Source organism: Perissodus microlepis, chromosome 7, assembly GCF_051167445.1.
Source record: "Perissodus microlepis isolate ML-2025 ecotype Zambia chromosome 7, ASM5116744v1, whole genome shotgun sequence".
Lineage (NCBI taxonomy): Eukaryota > Metazoa > Chordata > Actinopteri > Cichliformes > Cichlidae > Perissodus > Perissodus microlepis.
The window spans coordinates 43,085,044-43,105,021 of NC_140467.1; the positions used below are offsets into that span (position 1 = coordinate 43,085,044).

A 19,978-nucleotide genomic window follows, 5' to 3' on the forward strand; every position below is an offset into this window, starting at 1 on the left:
CGCAGCTTGACGCAGCTAGCATGTTCCGTGTCACGCCGAACCGTTGTTTTGTTTTGTTTATTTCTTACGAGGGGGGAAAGGCGGGCACACACATACATTACACACACTCGATGCTGTATCATTGAGCTTTTTATAAGTATGTCTCTTATCGTCGTGCAAAATGCGAACGCGCTGAGACACTTATCATTACACAAATTAATACACGCGTAAAAATCCACCAACTGATAAAGCCACAATGCACAGAATGACACTGTTTAAAGTTCATTTACACTTAAGGGCTTAAGCGCCTTTAAATAAGTTAGATGAGATATAAAAGAATGTTCGTGTACGATGTAAAGTTCTGCAACGCACACGTCTCACGTTTGGCCGGTAGATGTCGCTAGAGATCAATGTACGGCAGATGAGCGTCACACGCCTGTGATTAGAGTGAAAATTTCCCCTCTTTTAATCTCTCAGGTCGTCCCTTAACCTCTTTATTAATTACCCCAAATCACATTGTGGCTATACTTGTACTTAGAGTGTGATTTAGCACAACATGTAATACAACTCATAGGTTTACATTAACAAAGCATGTGACATGGAGACGCAGTAAAATGAGCAACTCTGACAACGAGGAGGTCTCCTGCTGGGACAACTGTTAATTAAGCAATTATGCCACCAGGGAACCGTGCTGTACAGAGACTTCAGCGCAGCTAAAAGGTGGGTTTTCAGTCCAGTATGGGCCCTCATTTTGGCGCAAAATAATGGATGATTATGAGTTATATGACACTTAAGAAATACATTAAGAAAATCCGACTAACATATAAAGCACAAAATACGAAAATATGTGTACTTTCTCCAGTAAATCGTAAAAGGGATATCCAGAAGGTTGGAAATACTGAAGATGGTCAAGAAATTGCTTCCATATGTCTGCAGCATAGTTGCGATACTATGACTGCATTTTAAATGCCCCGCATGCTTTTGTAGAACATAATGCATGTATTTGATCCCATGTGTCATTAAGTGAAAATATAAATGAAAAAAAAAGAGCAATTGGTTTCCTTGCTGGAGCAAGAGCAGCATCTTTCTCAAAGTGATGCAGCTGTAGGCCTTCTTGTGAGAAGGTGGAAGGTTTGACTAAAATTCAATACTGTGAAAAACTCTTGAGTCACTCTTATTTCTTTATATTTTTAAGATGAAACTTAGAATAGGTGCCAAAGTTAACTGATACATATGCAAACATTAATGGAAATTCAGTATGCAAGACAAAAACAGTTGATACAATTCTAAAGAGCTTGAAAGTCAGTATTTTTGTATGACCACCTTTGTTCTTCAGCACAGCAAGAAGCTTTCTTGTCATTTCTTTAAATATTCTTCAGGAATAGTTCTCTAGATTTTTTGAAGACATCTAAAACTCTGTTCTGTCAAGATGGTCCCACTGCTTCAATAATGTTAAAGTCTGGCCTCTGGGGAGGCCAATCCATGACTGATAACGTACCACTGTTTGTTTTTCCAAATATGCTTTTACTGCATTGCTAGTCTGTTTGAGATCATTGTTATGCTCTTGTCAGTCAGTCTTTCTAGACAATAATGTATTGTGGATCAAAATCTGATGGTACTTTTCTGGCTTAATAAATCCATATTAACAAGATCCCCCAAGACCACTGACTGAACTGTGGGCCCAAACATGATAGAACCTCTGCTGTGTTTTAGGTCTTTCCTAATATTGACAACAATTTAAACCACAAATGTCAAATTTGGATTCATCACTCCATGAAACCTGTTTCCACTGACTTTCAGTGCAGTTATTGTGTAATTTGGCATAACTCATCCTTTTCTCCCTGTTTTCCTTATGTAAGAATCATTTCTTGACAGCCACCCTTCCACTGAAATAATTTCTGATGAAGCTTTGGCAAACATGGATCAATTGAAGAGCAAAATGTATACTGTACTGCACAAAGTCTGTGCAGGCCAGTCAAGTTCTTCCAGAACTCGCTCATCTCTGTCTTTATGGACCTTGCTTTGTGTGCAACACGAAGAGGCCATCTTCAAACTGTTCTGTCGGCATTGTTTTGGCACAATGCAGAGAGACAAGTACCGCTCTCCTGGCAACTGCCAAACCCAGACTTTTCCATCGGCATGCCAGATGAAGAACCATGATTTCTCACCCCAGAACATACTGAACAAAAAGAACATACTGTTCTTGAGCCAATCTGAAGGCCATGTGAAGTTTGGAGATCTGACTCTGCAGAAAGTTGTTGACCTCTGTGCACTATATGCCTCAACATGCACTGACCCCGTGATTTTTCATGGTCTACCACTTCATGACTCAGTTGCTGTAGTTCCCAATTGCTTCCGCTTTGTTACATTACCACTAACAGTTGTCTGTGAAATATTCAGATTGAGGAAATTTCATGACTGGACTTGTTGCACAGGTGGCGTCCTATCACAGTGCCATGCTGGAATTCACTGAGCTCTTGAGAGCGACCCATTCTTTCACAAGAAACAGTAGAAGCAGTCTGCATGCCTACGTGCTTCATTATATACACCCGTGACCGTGGAAGTGATTGGAACACCTGAACTCAATGATTTGGATGAGTGAATACTTTTGGGAATTGAATGTATCTCTCAGGTCCTGTGTCAGGTCTTTGCTGGATTTTTTCCCGTTTTTATGGACATGACTTTCATATACTGCTTACCCGCTTTAGATTGTTTCTCACGCCTGCTACATCTTCTTTTGTCCTGCATACCATGCTGAGATATGTCAAATTTTCAGCTAATAGCACTCTGGCAAACCCCTTGTTGGTGCAAAAATACAAATTTATGTCTGTCAAGCTGTGCTGTCTTTAGTATTTGTTAATACTCACTAAAAAAGTACAAACAAATGGTGTGTTTTTGTGATAGTCTCCTAGTAACAAAATGCCTAAAAATTTAAAAAGGGTTCTTTAGTAAGTTGTCTGTTATGTGTAGACACAACACTGGTTCAGCCCTTAAACTAGGCTCAGTATATATAGGGCCTTGGTGGTCGGCACACTGAACGGCATCCAGAGGACAGTCTGTTTATTCAGCCTCACCTCTGGTGCCGGTGCCCACTTCTCAATTTTAAATCGCATGTAGACAATGAGGGTTCCTGGGAGGGGCCGAGCTGTCACCAGCTGAAATCAAACAGAGGGTTGTTGGGACCATGCCTCTCTTTTAAATGCACTCAAGAACAGCACCCATCAAGACCACACATGAGTGGAGTGAGGCATGGAGTCTTCTCACACCCACTTCTCTGTTCGCCGTCTGGGGCAGGGGGCTGGGAAGAGGAACTGGCCGTCTGGTTGGGGTCTGGGCTGATGGGCTTCCCTGCTACTGCAGGACCTTCTTGTCTGCACCCCAGATTAAAGGGGACTGGGGGCGGCCTCAGGTCTCTGGGCCTGGAGCTCGGTCTGCTCTGGCTTAGCCAGCTGCTGATGGAACCTGTGGGCTCATCACCGTAGCCCCCTGTGGCTTCTGACCCATGGCTGCTGAGTGACCCCCGTTCCAGGGCTCTCCTCACCTCTTTTCTAGGCGATTGCCCCTGCAGTGGTCCTGCAGACACACGCAGGTGTGCACACAATATTGTATGCTGCTCAATAAAATTTAATATTTCTTATTTACTGTTAGCTATGCATATGTTGGTTGTTGCTGTGGTTTCCAAACTGTGTTTTTGCTTGTTTTTTTCAGCAGGTGGTGAAGCAGATTTTCAGTGTTTTTTCTCTCTCTATCCCTCTTCTTCTCTATTTTTCTCTCCCTTTCCTCTGTTAACTTTCTCCCCCCCACTTCTCTTTCTTCTTCTTTTTCTTTTCTGTCCCCCGGTCTTGTCTGGTCTGATTGTAAAAACTCAAAATAAAAATAAACAAACAATATATTTATTAAGCTTTATATTACAGAACAAGCAAACGATAATCGTACAGTTAACATAAGACTTACATTAAACAACATAGTCCCCAAAATAAACAAATATAGATAAAAATAAAATAAAATAAAACCAAATCAAGCATGGGTAAAACAAACAAAACAAGACGAGAGCAAATAATAAATACAAAAAAATACAAAACAACTCAGCACCAAGTATCATTTTCTAAGTTAATTCCCTTCATAATGTCTCAGAAACTCAATTAAAGGTAACCATATTTCTTCAAATATACTCCCTTTGCTCTGACAATATGAGTAAGTCGTTCCAATACAATACCTGATGCCATCTCCTTCACCCAATCTAATAAAAATCTAATAAAATATGACTATCAAATGGACCAGTATAGCAAAAGTCATAATGGTCCACTTGGAAATATAAATATGTTGGACATCAGTTGTGACTGCTAAAAAAGAAAGAAAAAGAAAAGAAAAAAAAATTAGGCTAAGTTTTTAATTTTTAGATTGGTGTTAAGTGGTTTACTGGGTCATTATAGTTAAATAAATAAAAAATAGAGAGGTAATATGCTAAAATTCTATTACAGCCTGCCCGATGTGGTATTGATGAGCATACTTCTTGAGACTTTGGCTGTCTTTGAGTAAACTGTTTTCAAAAAGTTCAGTGTTTTTATGGTAATATCTGCACTGATTTGCCCAAATCTTTTCTCTGATATATGCCCTCCATACACCAAAAAAGAAAAAGATGAAAACAAACAATGAAACTAACTAAAACTAAACCTTTTGAATAAAAACTAAACTGAATTAAAAAAAAAAAAAAAAGTCAAAACAACCTACAAACACATCCCTATGAAAATGGTCAGGTACAAGGAGTGGACTGAAAATGAGTGGAAAAAGCACCGAGTGGCCTCAAGAAAGACCTCTAGACAGCCTGAAGAACTCTTTGCAGTATGGCTCATTGAAGTCTTCAGCACTGTAGACTTCCACGAGCGGTAGGACCCTGGTTTAGGCCGAGGAGCATACGTCACACATAGAAACATATAGCCCCCACGTGTTGTTGCTAAACATACCATAAGCTTGTTCGGTGGTCTGTACTTGTGTTATACTGCAAAGGGCCTTTTATCTCACTCCTAAGTCCCTGCTGCGTTATTACGTATTTAAGCCTTTCACACAAACCCCGCAGTATTATTGTAAGACAGCCAACTTGACCTCGTAAGTACACAATAAGAAGTCAAATTCAAATGGTCCCCCCCATTATTTTTAGACTAAAAGGGGGAGCTGTGCCTTTAAAACTGCACACTGTGCTTAACGTTACTTCGCGAGATTTGCTTGGCGCCGCGACCTCATGTGAGGCACCTCCTGCGCGAGCCAGTCAGACGTTACCTCTGCAGAGGAAAACGCAATGAAGCCCTAAAAAACACTGACCATTTTAAAAAACATCTTTAACCCTGGGGCGGGGGAAAACAATTTGTTGCCCCGAATTACCGTTGTAACTGTTGTTTATCTGAGGCGTAAGACGGCGGCGCAACGATGTGGATCCAGGTTCGTACTATAGACGGGAAGGAGACACGAACCGTTGATGATCTTTCTAGATTGACAAAAATTGAGTCCTTACGCCTGAAAATACAAGACATCTTCAATGTAAGCCCGCAACAGCAGCGCCTCTTCTACCGAGGGAAACAGGTAAAGCCGTGTTTTTGTTTCACCCCGTCACGCAACAGTCAGTTTTTTGACGCTTGGCGAGAGGGTTACGGGTTGCTCGTTGGAGAGTGAGCGGTCCTCCTCTGAGTGTCGTAGCCGTTTCGGACCCTTGCGAGCTTCCTGTTTTGATAGGAATTCGCCAATAGTTCTTGCGCAAGAGAACCGGGGGTACACCGTGTGCAGCAGTCCTCTGGGACGGCACGGATGCGTGTGCCTCCCCATTTTTGTCCCCCCTCCCCACATTGTTTAGGTTGGTGCTGTGGAGAGCTGCATGCAACAAATGTCCCACCACAGTAGACATGTTTGTTTACATTGCCGCGCGAGAGAATAGGGAAGCTCGCGCTCTGTATCCACATGTAGAGCAAAAGCAGTGCTGTGCAAACAAAACAGCCCACATCCCTCACAGATGTGCACCCCATTAACAGTTTTTTCTTCTTTCTTTCTTTTTTGTACATTTAAGTATCCCGAAAACACGCTCACGTATATCTGCACTGTATTTCTAACTTGGGTGAGTCGTTTTTTCAAGCTTTTATTGATTCTGTGTTGTGTTTGCGCTCGTGGTGGGTTTTAAGGAAGTACAACACGTGCCCTGACATCTAAAAGCAAGTGTAGTGTTTACAATGTGGCGTCACCACGGTACTCTCACTGTACAGTGAGGGCTGTCTACTGTAAACATGCCTGCCTGCCTGCCCTGTCTGCCTTGCCTGACACTGTTGTGCACACACTGCGCTCTGTAACATCCAGATTCACACGGATCACAGGCATGTTTTGCATTAGACACAGAACTGGGGTCCAGACTCCGAGCCTGTCCTCAATGCCATATGATTCTGCTTTGCAAGGCATTGATCCAGTATTTATTTAGCCGCTATAAAAGTCTAATACTTATATTATAAATGCACAGTTAATATGGCATATATAGAAAACTGTGTTGGAGTTCATATTAAACAAAGTCTCTTTTATGTGCCCCTTATTACTTCAACAGTCCAGGCTCTAGAACAAGAGTTTATACCTAAGCTACTAAAAGGTTATCTTTTATTATAATTGCACCATTACTTATTTATTACATTAAGACGTTGCTAAATGAATGATAGTAAACTGTTTTCTGTAGCGCATGATATGTCAAATGTTAAAGATAAGCATTAATGTGTGTTCTTAAATATTCTCAGGTAAATAAATATGGCTTTAACCTTTTAGTGTGTGCTTTTAAATACTATTACAAGTATTATGTAAACAATCTAACATTTACATTGTATGTAATTTACATGGACCACTTTGGCTTTTTATATTGCTTTCATAAAAAAAGGCAAAATGTAACATTTTTTGAGATATAAGTGGAAGCATGGTAATGTAGTATGTCACACCTGATAGCAGCAGTGTTCAAGGGGAAGTGTTACAAAAATAAAGAGCTCAAGACTAATTTGAGATTAAGACAATATCTGATTGGTTTTCAGGCTAGAATATGGCAAGAATATGTGGTAATTGGCTTCGGCTTGCAAGATTTTAGTGCACAATTTATCTCTCTTTCATATTAATGAAAAAAAAGCTCATCATCATCATCATCACTAGCTTTCCATGAAGACGATCGTGAAAGCTGTAATCAGCTTCCATGAGACAGGCGTACACATTTGTGTGTGTCATGGCGGACGGTCGCATGCAGCTAGCAGCCTCACAGCCTCACAGCCTGTGCTTATTTCTTTATTTTAATGCATGCTGGTGCATTTTACGATCTACCACACACGCATGCATGCAGACTTTTTGTAGCTGTTGAAGGAGTCTATGCAAAAAGCATTAGGAAAATCTATGACTGTCACCTGCGTTTCAAGTCCTGCAGGTTTGAGTTCAGGGTCTTAATTATTCTGTCTTGCTTCAAATATATGTGCATAAGACATGAAAGAATCCAAATATAACAGCGTGACCTGCGATATCTGAAGGTGTGTAATGTGTGAAAGATCACTGGCTGTAACTATCAGTAATAAGCAGAGGATGCTTGCTGCTGGCAGGACACTGGTGCCTTGATTTATACTGAGTTTTAGCATAACATTACAAAGCTGATATTAACACAGTGTGAGTCAGCCAGCCGAAAAAGCCCCGAGGAAGCAGGCAGCCTACATGATATGTTGATCTCACTTTGTTTACATTCGTTTTTGCTTCCTTCTTCACATGTGTCAGGCTGTATTATAGGCCGAGGCATTCCTCTGCAAAATGGTCCTCTGTAGTTTCAAGCGGGCCTAACTTTCTTTTTCTTTGTCTAATTAAATGATAACAGGCGCTCGATTCTGACTCATGCGTGTCACAATGGGTTGATTTTATTGTGTCTTTTTTTTGTTGCCGCATATACTGCACGACAGAGTGAAAGGAAACTTCGAGAACTGTAGGCAGATTTTTACAGCCTAGCTCGCCGTTGCGCACTCATTACGGCAGATCAAATAAGAACAAACTGTTGTGATGGAAAGCGATGGTTGAGTAGTTGCTTTTACACCTCTGCGCCTCTCTGGCTAGTAAACTAATTTCAGTGCTCTTAGCACCTTTTTTCTTTATAAAATCCATAATAGCTACCAAGCACAAAGCAAACTGCTCCTCTTTAAACTGTTTGTGATTTAATCAGGGGTAGTAGATAAAGTATAGTAGTGCTATTTGCTCGATGAACAATTAATGAGCTGTTACATTGCAGTTGTTATGTACTGTCGTAGCTGTGGCTGCAAAAGCTAGGCCTGTGTATTAAATCTGATGCTATGCTTCCTTTATTTCACTGGAAAACAAGTGGAGAGCGTTGATTGGGGGATTTCCATGTGTCAAGTAATGCATGGAATGAGCCAGTGACACGCAACATGCACTGGCTAGTGCCCTTACACGCACAGTGGTGCCTGCGCTCTGTGTTAGGATTTAGACTTGTAGCAGAGCAACTCGGTCTAATTCTCTTTTCAAAATGGCGTCTTGTTTTTCCCTCCAGCTCAGTGCTCACGCTGCCTCACCAGTTCAGACTCAAGCTTGCCCTTGAGTCGGAAGGGTCTCAAGCCAGAAGCCGTGCAACTTTGCCACGGTGTTTTGATGTTTTTTTGTTTGTTTGCATTTTCGCCGAGCGGTCCTAGTGTCTCTGTTTCACTTTGAACGTCTCTAGTCAGTCACATTCGCGAGCAGGCTCACACACACCTTCCACTGGCCGTGCGGCCTTTCTGCTCAGCGCCTACACTCATTTTGCAGCAGGCTTCACATTTACTTAGAGGTTTGACTTTTTCCTCAAGTGGTTTCAAGCTCAGCTTGCATTGCACTTATTTGATTTAAGTATGAAGCTTGTTTTATTTTTTTTAAATTTAACACCAAAGCAGCAACATGTTTTATGCGCAAAGAGTCGGGATGTCTTCCACTGTTGCTCTTGCCCTGTTGTCGGGCTGTGGTTATTGGCTTGCTCCCATTCACACAGGCGCTCGCCGTGACCTAGATATGGTTACTCTTTGATTACACATGGATTGATGTTTTGCCTGCTCACTTGATGGGTTTTCTTTTGTTATTATTGAGTTGTAGATTTCATAGAAAATTTCAAGGGAAGCTGAGTTTTCTGCAGCCTTGAGTGCACACAGTCACACCCTTCTCCAACTGATAGACTGGACAAAGGGCAAATACAAAGGGAGCCATTAAACTACAACCATAGGCTTTCATGTTTTCACAGCTCTACATCTCCACCTCATGGTACTAAAAAAAGCCTGCTTGGTGAGATCAGATGTCCTACCTGTTTAACCCTGCAATGCAAGCTCTGTTACTTTCAAATAGAGTAATACGTTATTTTAATATGTAGACTAATTTAAAGGCCATTAAACTCTTAACTATGCACAGATGCTTTCTGATAACCACAAAAGATTGTTTTACAAATGTTTGAAAACACAGAAAAGGCAAAAAAAACAACAACTTTTGAATTGCAATCAAATGAGCAACAAGCAAAGAGATTTTCATGTTTATGCAAACTTGTTTAATTTGAATGAATGTGGCCAAAGAGGACTGGTTTTTGAGGACTGGTAATTGACCTGCTTTATATAAACGATGCAAAGCAGCACAGTGTGACATATGTTACCTTGCCCGCACACTTCTCGTTAAAACCCGCCGTGCGAGCAGTCGCCAGGTTATGAAAAGAGCTGCGAGTGGAAGTAACCTTTGTCACCTTTCTAGGTAATTTGTGCTGGCGAGCAAGGGATTTTTGGTAAATAGATTGGATGACTGTGGGCGGATTGAAGGATATAAAAGGGCCAAGATGGAAGCCTTTATGTTGCAGGGAAGCAGACACACCCCGTGTCATTGTTTTTGGTAATTTGACCTATTTTGCTCAACTCCTTGCCATCATGGGGCGTGGGTGAAGAAAAAGAAGAAATTGTGCCGGAGCAGGGTGGTCTGCCTGAGCAAGGAGGCTAATTTCTGCCTCATTCTCACCGTCACTTCAGACCTTCTGGTGCTGGTATTAAATGCGCTGCGTTGCTTTCTTGGTCTGTTTATTTGATTCCACCTTTTCATCGTTACACTAAGCAGGTTGCCTAGTTACTTTAATGGCATAGTGATTCGTGTATTAAAAGCCTTTAAAGTCATACATTGTGATACTGTGTGACAGTACGCTGGTAGAAAAGTGAACGATGGAGTTACCAAATCACTCTCCACCACCACCCCCACACACACCCCGGTTTTTGCTCTTTTATAGGTATTATTGGGTGTATATTCAAAACAATATAAACAGATTAGTTTCACAATGGGTGGTCTGAAACAGAAAAGGGATTGTGGTTTAATATCTCAAGAGTAATCCGAAGAGTGTAGATGTTCAGCATGTTTTTACAGCAGCTACAGGTCTTTGTCTTATCTCGGTTTGATTTTTTCTTTCTTTCTGACATTATACTTTGTGTTTTCTTTGGTATGATAAGCCATTAGTCTTTTAAAGGGCTGTCGAAATTCAGCAGAGAATTTAGCCTTGTTCGTAGCTGTTAATTTTATTCCATTCGACATTGTGATACACTCACAGGCGAGGGCGCGCGCACATACACACACACTCTGGTGCAACATCGCCATGCCAAGGATATTTATTTTTTTTGACTCTTCGAGCCTTTTGAGAAATCTTCAAGTCAAATGTCTCGGGTTAATCTAAAGCTTTGCCGTGATGTGCGGTCGTGACTAAAGTCAGTCTCCCCCTGGAACAATAAATGACATTTCAGTGAGTCACACAATGAAGATATCAGAAGCAAGCGTTTTTAAATACTGCCGCGGTTATTGTGGGGAATAAAATGTCATGTCCTTAGTCAACGTTAACGGCATGCTGTCAAATACATCTTGTCCTCCATGAATGTATAAAGCCCTTTTTCTTTCACCCCCAACATTTGCTGGGTTAGTTGCTTGTTCTTTGTTTTGGGGATTATTCATGTGAGTATGACTGAAGTCAGGACTGTAACATCTCGCAGCGAGAGGCTGATCACACTAATAGTAATGAAGCCGCTGTGGAAAGCAGGTAGAAGCAGCCCAGATATCATTTGTGCGTTTGGTGCAGTGCAATTCTGCTGTATGTTGTTCTCCTTCTCTGTCTGTCTGTCTGTCTGGGTGATTTTCCATCTCTCTGCCCCGCACTTCTCAGCAGTGAGGCTGCCTCTTTGCAGGTTCTGCCTGCAGTCCTAATGCATATTTTTTGGGGGGAGGTTTTTCTGTTTGTTTTGTGTACTTTTCTTGGTTTAATGCAGTATCAAGTCGCAAAAGATGGACAGACAGACAGACAGACAAGGCAGCGGACGATAGGCAATTACTGAGGCTAAATCGAAGACCGAGCTTAGGCAGGGAGACAGAGAAAATGCTGATATAGACTACCACAGAAAGATAGACAGGTAAGCATAACAACCACTGTATGGCTGTATTTGCACCACTGCTTCTCTGATCTAAATTTCATGAGACTATTAAAAAAAAAAACCCACACAAAAAAAAAAAGCATGCACGGATGGGGAAATTGTGATTGCTCCCTCTACTGCTCGGCTGCCACATGTCCAAGCGTTCTCCACCTCATTGTCAAATAACGAAAACGAGAGAGCGAAAGAGAGAGAGAGTGGCGGCCATGCTTGTCTCCCCAGCACAATGGGCTTGTGGGGTTGAGCGCTGAAATGAATAGCTGATGTCTGCAATGAGTTGGCGTGTCCACCATAAGCTTCACTCCTAAGGCAGTGGCTGCACTGTACGCTTAACAGTAGATCGTATGTGGTAGAAGAACGTATTTGGATTTGTAATGGGCCCTCATGTGTTTTTTTTTGTTACTTGTGTTTTTTTGTTACTTGTCCCCCCTCCCAGAGGGGAGGGAGAAACATTTGCTGAAACTCATATGCCACATTGCCTGTTAGGGCCATGCTGGTGATGATGATGATGATGATGGTGGTGGCGCTAGTTGTAGGTTGGTTGACAGTGATTTTATATATGATTCAGAGTCATCGGGGTGGGGTAGGGGGTGCTCTCTTTCGGTTGTCATGGCAACCCAGTCATTTCTTTCCCCCCAGCTACATCTGCTATCACTTTAATTCATGCACCCAGATCTCTTATTTATTTTTTCTTGAGAAAAACCGCTGCGGATGCTAGAGAGCGGCGCCCGCATTTCAGCACATATTCCATTGTCATCGTCAGCAGCGATAGGTGCTAATTGTTACAAATGTATTTTTTTTTTCCTTTTCCTCTACGCTCAGAACAATCAGTGAAACACTTAACTTGTACGTGTAGCTAATTGCATTCAATCAGTAGCAGAAAATTGCCCAATTTAAGAACAGAGAGTAAATGTTGTTGCTGCGTCTTTGAGCACCGCGTGCTTTTTGAATTTAAAGGCACGTGAACGTATCGGAAGTGCCGCGTGTGTTTTAATTTCCTCTCTCGAGTGCCGTAACAGTTTGTGTTCTACTCACTGTGCTCAGTGTTGTATTCTGGTGTTGTTTGTCCTTGACAAGCAGCCTCGTGTATTTGTCTGAGGGCACTCTGCAGTGCAGCGGTGGTTATTTCATTTTACACAGATGTCCATTTAGAAAGAAATGTAGAACAAAAGTAAAAAAGTGATGATTTGTTATGGATTTAAAATGAGCTACAGTATTACTAACGCACAGTTTAGTAGTGGTTGGAATAATCCTATTTATAAAAGTTAAAATATATTGGTAAACTATTATTATTTCAAATGTATTATTGTCTTAGCAACATTTTAATAGCTTGTGTTTATTTATAGGCAGTGAAAATTATTGATTGCAGTGTTGTATACAGCAGTGGTTTTCTGCGTCTGTACATCTTTGCCTGTTAATGTTAAAGAGTGACATTTTCATTTGTATTCATTTAGATGGAGGATGGCCAGACACTGTTTGACTACAACGTGGGTCTCAATGACATTGTTCAGCTGCTGATTCGCTCACAGACCGACCATCCAGACAGCCCTGCCACCAAGGACTCCTCGGGTGTTGGATGTAGTTCCATTTCTCCCCCCGATTCTAAGTGTGAAAGCCACAACTCCTCGGCTCTCGTCTCCCCCGCTGCTATGGAAACCACCAGTATAGACAATGACAGCAGCTTCAGTACCAGCACTGTTAATGAAACCAAGCCAGACGCCAGCATTACCAGTAACGCAACCAAAAATGGGTTCAAGTCCTGCAGCCCTGCGCAGGACACTCAGTCACCCACGTCCAGCAGGAACACACTAGTCGATCCAGGAATTGGCATGTACAAGGTGAGGATGATGGATGTAAATATTTTGGAAATGTTTGCATGGTTTTGTATTTGAGTGGCTGTTCTGGCTCTAGGCCAGCTTACAGAGAGTTTAGTGCCCTATAAGCTAACTCACTGCCAGAGACACTTGGGCAGGTTCTCCTGTTTATGTGGTTGTCAAATCAAATTAGAGACTAAATGTGTCTCTGCTCTTTCACTGCTGCTGAAAACGTCAGATTGCATGGCAATGATGACGTCAGTGTCATTTTGAGCATTAAATGTTGGCCTGTTGCAGTCATGTAATTAAGCCTGCCTGATGAAAGTAACCTGAAGAAAAATGGGTAGAAACATTTGATTTAAGTACTCCTTTTTTCTTACCAGTCATCTTTTACATTCCCCATTGTCTTATGTATTAGCACATCTGCTTAGATATAATATTCCAGCCACAAATTACCCTAAACTTTCTCATATATAACCATATTCTGGTGTGTTGACACTTAGTTTTTTCCTCGCTCTTCAAGTGTTTGTAGGTCTGATACTCTAATTGCTTTGGGTATAAGCTTCACGTCGCTTACCTTGTCAGGATAGCAACCACACATAAGAAACAGGTTTATACAACTGGGTCACTAACCAGCTTAAAAATTATAAATAGAAAGTCAAAGCCCATACTGGGTATGGATGAGTCTGGCTGAGAATTATATGTGTGGGACTGGACTCAGTTTGATGTGTACAGTCCCGTCCAGCATGCAGGAAAATCAATAATCAAGTAGATGAGCTGCAAATTGTGCTACTGACTTGACTGGATTTTAAGGCCACGTGCATTCACAGTCTCTAAGCATTCAGCACAGACATGGTGTTGACAATAGGGCTGCCACGATTAGTCGACTATCAAAATCGTCGACGACTGATTTAATAGTCGATGCCTCGTTTGAAGCTTTGTAAGATCCCAAAAGACGCAGGAATAAGTAGTAGGATTTAAGAGTGTAATAACGGGCTGAAACAGAAGATGGCAGCACTGCATGTACAAGGATGCCAGCTGCCGTTAAACCCCGAAGAAGAAGAAGCTGTGTCCCAGAATTCATAGCGCAGCCCAGCTCAGTTTCCAACAATGGCGGCAGCTAGTTAGTTTTAATATTACTCTTATTATTCTTTCTGGGTCACAAAATAAACGTTTAACATATTTTCAGGCGAGAATGTAGCTGTGTAAACCTCAAATATCTGCTCAGTTTATCAAGACACCACATATTTTGAAAAGCGCTCCGACGTTTTCGGAGACGTCTGTTACCCACTAGCTCGATAGCTAGCCGGGGGCAAGGCTCACTAGAGCCCGTGAGAACACCGGACTCCCGGCAAATCGTTTTCAAACCCACCGCTGTCTTTCGCTACTCAGGTTAAACATGATATATAAGTCACTTAGATAACTTAAATATTTTATTGTTTGGCTTTTTTTTAGTATTTTATTTGTTCCTGAGTAAATCGGTTTGGCTGAGATTAAAGTTATAGTTTTTACACAGCTGAATAAACGTCAAGCAGACAGCTGATTATCAGAAGTGTGAGATGCTCGAGAATATACTCCGGTGTCCTGTTATATTTTAGATAGCAAGGAGTTTATTAAACTTCACCGAAACAATCTGCAAATTTCATTAAAATTTAACAAACTACCATCTTGTCTTTATTTTTAGTTAGCACAGACCTTACACACTTAAAGCTGTAAGCTAATGATAGTTATATAAGAGCAGATGCTGCTGGTTCAATAAGTTGTACGTTTTACTTCCAATGGATGATGATCTGATTTGTCGACTAATCGCAAAATTAATCGGTGACTGGTCGACTATCAAAATAATCGTTTGTGGCAGCCCTAGTTGACAAATAAACACAAGGAGTAGAATAAATTAATGAATACTTGTGAAATATTTCTGCACAAAAGCATTAAAAATAAACAAAATTAGCATGAACTTGACACACAGGTATAAGTGGTTTGCATGTTTAAACTCATTCAATATGGAAAACTTCAAATCTTTTGTCTTCTTGGACTGTTGTGCAATTTTAAGGTTTAATATGTGACATTTCCAGATTAAGATATCAAGTAATTACTAGACCAGAGTTTTTTTTAATTCAACATAGTCAGGTTTTCTTTGTGTTAGCTGGCTTGACAGACCCTAAAACCCCAGTCTAATGGGTATCACAATGATAGTTATCAACTTTCTTTGTTGAACCAGGCTTTCTGCTTCAAGCTCCCATTTTTCAGTGTTTTTGGATCAACTAAGCACTGCCTAGTCCAATCACAGATGTCATCAGAGGAATAGGTGATAGAGATCTATGAAGAATATAAAAAATATGACAGTAAAATGCAAGATTGGTGCTGTAACTGAGGCATGATGGTAGGCCTAATACTGCAGAAAATTGTTGATTTGATCATTACAAGCTTACATAGTGGTGAAATAAATATATTAATATATTCATTTTTCCACTCATGGAACTCATGAGTGCTGTTTATTTCTAACGTGACAGCTGCACATTAAACTGCAAACTAAGGTTGGGCGATTGGACCAATATATTGAATATCGATCGTTTTTACAAGGGCGGTTTATTTATTTATTTGTCCATGAGTAAGTTTGCTAATGATGTCGGTTGAAGCTAACAGAAGCATTCAACAGAAATAAATAATAGCGCTGTTTTAATGGCACCCTCCTTCAGCTGCGAGCAGATGCACACCTCAGAGTGCGCCCAAATGCAGCAGCGATTCGTTTACTCAAACTCATAAGAAAAAGAAAGCACGGCAGTAGCCCATGTTCAGAAAAAAAGAAAAGCATTTTATTTAAATAGAAAAAACACATTGGTGGGGAGAGAAACAAAGAGAAAATGGCTTCTTTTTTCCACTATAACCGTGTTTACAGGCCGTTCCAGTGTTTATCTGTCTTACACACTCGACCAAACAACATATAAGTTAAAAATCAAAATGTCTCTTCCAGTGAACAAAAAAACCCCTCAGACGTAAAGTTAAGTCTTTTGTGTGATTCGACGCATGTCAAATAAATAAATAAATAAATACATGAATAATCTAAAAAGTATATTAATCTAAAAAGCTATATTAATACTGAAATAAACAAGAAAAGAAGGTAAAATATTCCCTCCAAACAGAACTTATAAATTCTTTGACAGGAAAACAAGCATGTTTACTTTATCAGGTTTTAGCAGTGGTTAACAATATTACCAGCAGTGTTGAAGACAGTGCTTGTGGCTGGTATACACAGATATTTCCGTGTCATGTGTGATATCAATGGGAAATGTATTTCATGCATTTTCCACCAAGCCAGTGGATCGTCTTCTCCGTCTTCGACTTCCTCGCTGAGGTAACAGTCCGTTATCTGCGCCTTCTCCTCCAGTGTGCAATTTGGCAATTAGCTCGTCCATGTTTGGACTTCTTCTGTGTTCTAAACGCGCAAATCAGTCCGTGTATGATTACATTTCTCTGCCCATCAAAAAGTCTGCACATGCGCGAATATATCACCTATCATTGGTTATTGAACTGACAATTGTTGGTTGGAACATTTGTACATATCGTCCAACCTTACTGCTTACAATTAATAGTTACGTAGCGTAATTAAAAGGAGACATGGGAATTGCTTCATTTTTTCCTAGATAAAATAAATTTTATTTGACTGAAAGGCCACCAGTCAAATAAAATTGGAGATAAATAGCCTAAAAATATAATTAATCAACTCCAGGAGTGTTGTGAAAAAGCCCGACACAGTTTGTACCACTCTTAACTTTACTGCTGGACGTTATTCCATGGTGCTAAATGTGTGATACAGCCACTAGGAAAAATGTGTATTCCCCCAACTGGTTGGTGAATGGTTGTTAGCGGTTGCTGGCTGTCGCCACACGAAATTCGTTGCAGAGGTTGCTGCATAAACAGCCTTCATCTGACTGCTTTAACTGCTTTGGCACTGTGAGGGACCAAGCAGCCAAGGCATAGAGGACACAGGCAAAAAATATCTTCAAAAAGGGTTTTCTTTATTTTAACCCTCAAAAAAGTTAAAAAATGACAAAATTCAAATCATAATTAGCAGGCCCATAAAAGAGGTCAACTAAATATAACTCTACGAAAAGTAATTTCCAGAAACAAACAAAGTGAGACACAACTTAACTCACAAACTGACCTAATTACAAAGACACATGAGGGTAGCTTTTATAATGGTTTGGCAAAACCATTTACACATAGTAGGGGGAAACAAAAACACACTAATATTAACTAAGCACAGAATAACCTAACTAAACCTAAAACACCCCTACTCCTGGTAAGCCCATGGTTGGTCCTGCTGAGCAGGCATTTTGTTCCTGGAGTCCTCAGCCACGCCTTTTGCCCAGACAGGAAACAGCCACCGCCCAAACCCAGGGAACTCAAAGAAAGATAAACATAATTAATATAACAAAACATTTTAGAAAAACCACACAATGCTACTATGTGCGCGCCTCATAATATCAGTGTTAGGTTTAACCAAATGATTAATGAATTATATTAATGAAGAAAACTGCAAAACAAACTAATAAAGTGAACAAATGGACTAATTTACCCATGTGTGGCTGATGCCATCACAGGCACACAAGTAAACATCACATGGTAAGCAGCCAAGTGTCTGCATATCTCAATTGTAAGGTAAAGATCCCTACAATCTTAGAAGAACAACCCCACAGACTTGGCGACAGTAGGCAGGAAAAACTCCCTTTTATAGCTGGAAGAGATCGGAACTAGGCAGCAATCTGCCTCAGACAGTTGGGGAGTGAGGGGAAAGAGAAGAGAAAAAAAGTTAGCTTAGAGATATATGACAAAAAAGAGACATTGAAACAATCATGCAATCATTCAGTGTGGTCATACTTTGTTTTAATGTAAATGTTTTGACAACAAAGCTAGGCTAATCCAGAGTTGGATTTGCAATGAAGGAGTGGTTGAGTCTTGTAACGTTGCATTTTCAGTTAATTAGCTTGGCATATATTAGCATTATGCTGTTTCTGGCTATTCTTTTAGCCTAAAAACTGTAAAAACATTTAAATTCAGCCCATGAAAAGCTCAAAATACATAAGCAAACATGCATGTGCTTTTACAGAGGATATCCCAAAAGAGTCATCACTTTTGAAATATTTTTTTTCTTTCACTAAAAGCTACTTTCAGCTGCTTCTTTATTCATAAGGGATTTCCACAGTGGGTAGCTCCGTATGTTTGATTTGGCAGATTTTATTTATTTATTTATTTTTTACGCTGGATGCTCTTCCTGATGCAACCCCAAAAGGATTTGTGTCTTTTTTTGTCTTTCAATATATAATGTTATTCTTTCCAGTCAAAGGTTTTGTTTTTTATCCCATCCACTGCATAACATTCACTCTGTGATGGTTTGTTTTTTGTATTTACAAAGTGAAAAATGATAATAACAGGGTTATTGCTGTTTTAGAATTTTGACTCTGGCATGTGCTGTAATAGTCTTTGACACTGGATGTTATAATCCCCCTACACATCAGCTCCTCAAAAAAAAAAAAGAAAGACGATATTTGTGTGCGGGGTTCGAACAGGACCGGGTGTTAATTTAGTCATTTTCTCTCCTCAGATTAACGAGCTGGTGGACTGCAGAGACGTCAGCATCGGTGCCTGGTTTGAGGCCTGCATTGAAAATGTGACACGCGCTCCCAAAGGACAGATAACGCCCACAAAGGGCAAGGTGGGCCGGCCCCCAAAAAGGACTAATGGAAAACTGGAGGCCGAGCAGGGACAGGCCCACGGCCACGGTCAAAACACGGACAGTAACAGGACTAATGTTGTGTTAAACTCTGAGAGTAACGGAGCCTCCACCTCTCAGACAGACTCTACAGCAGCATCGGAGAGCAAGGAGAGAGAAGAGGACGTAATTTACCACATTAAATATGAAGAGTAAGTAGTGGCCCATTCTACTGATGCAGCCTAGCAGTGATAACAAACGCGGCACATCGGTGCGGCGGCATTTTGTTCTGGTGAAAGAAAATCATTCTAGACGCTCAAATCCTGCCCGATCTGAATTTTTTAGCGCCAATGCAAAATGTTTGCCTTCCTCACAGCAGAAAGTACGGTTTCATATCCCAGGTATTAAAAACATTTTTGTTCATGCAGCCAGTGCGTTCACCACTAAACATAAATGTGCTGTGTGCTTGTTTATGGTACTGCTGGCTGCAAGCATCACTAACCGCTGGGAATAGCAGCCTGTTTTCTCCTGGCAGTCCGGGGGATGGAGAAAGGGGGTTTGTGTAGTTGATACTACAATTTGGACTCTATCTCGCGCATACCCCTTTTCCAGCAAATTCATTCAAAAGCCGATGTTTCCATGGCAACTCATGAGTTCTCAGGAGCATTACCTCTTTGCTTGCCTTCTTCAGCTTTGTCTGTAATTGCTGTGAACATGCCACCGGTGAGACATAGCCTCCTCGCCGTGTCTATCGTAGTGTGCATGTGTTTCTGTCAAGGGATGCTGCGCCAGAGAAATGGTATCGGGGGTTTGTTGAGCAGTCATTGCGTTTTCTTTTATGTGGGCTTCATTCCCATTTGGCATCCCCCAGTTTCCCAAATCTCCAGTATTCAGCTTTGATTCAGTTTTGTATCATTTGCAGCGGGATAAGAATGCTCCTGTAGGGGGAATTAACAAATCTACATCGTTTTTTCCCCCTTTTCATTAAAACATATAAAATATCATTCTTATGAATC

The 19,978-nt window shown here is 40.8% G+C and overlaps 1 protein-coding gene across 3 annotated transcripts in view; it reads left to right on the forward strand.

Moving 5' to 3' along the window:
• The first annotated feature begins 5,191 nt into the window (after positions 1-5,191).
• Positions 5,192-19,978, forward strand: part of uhrf2 (ubiquitin like with PHD and ring finger domains 2) — a 55,655-nt gene continuing 40,868 nt past the window's right edge. For 2 of the 3 annotated variants that reach the window (XM_084935238.1, XM_084935241.1), the window contains exons 1-3: positions 5,192-5,556; positions 12,890-13,273; positions 18,855-19,174. In XM_084935238.1, coding sequence (XP_084791364.1) covers positions 5,404-5,556; positions 12,890-13,273; positions 18,855-19,174 — 857 coding nt within the window. In that variant the 5' untranslated portion in view covers positions 5,192-5,403. Of the gene's footprint in view, positions 5,557-11,226; positions 11,418-12,889; positions 13,274-18,854; positions 19,175-19,978 lie in introns of those variants that run through there. The other variant, XM_084935239.1, reaches the window with a different exon arrangement.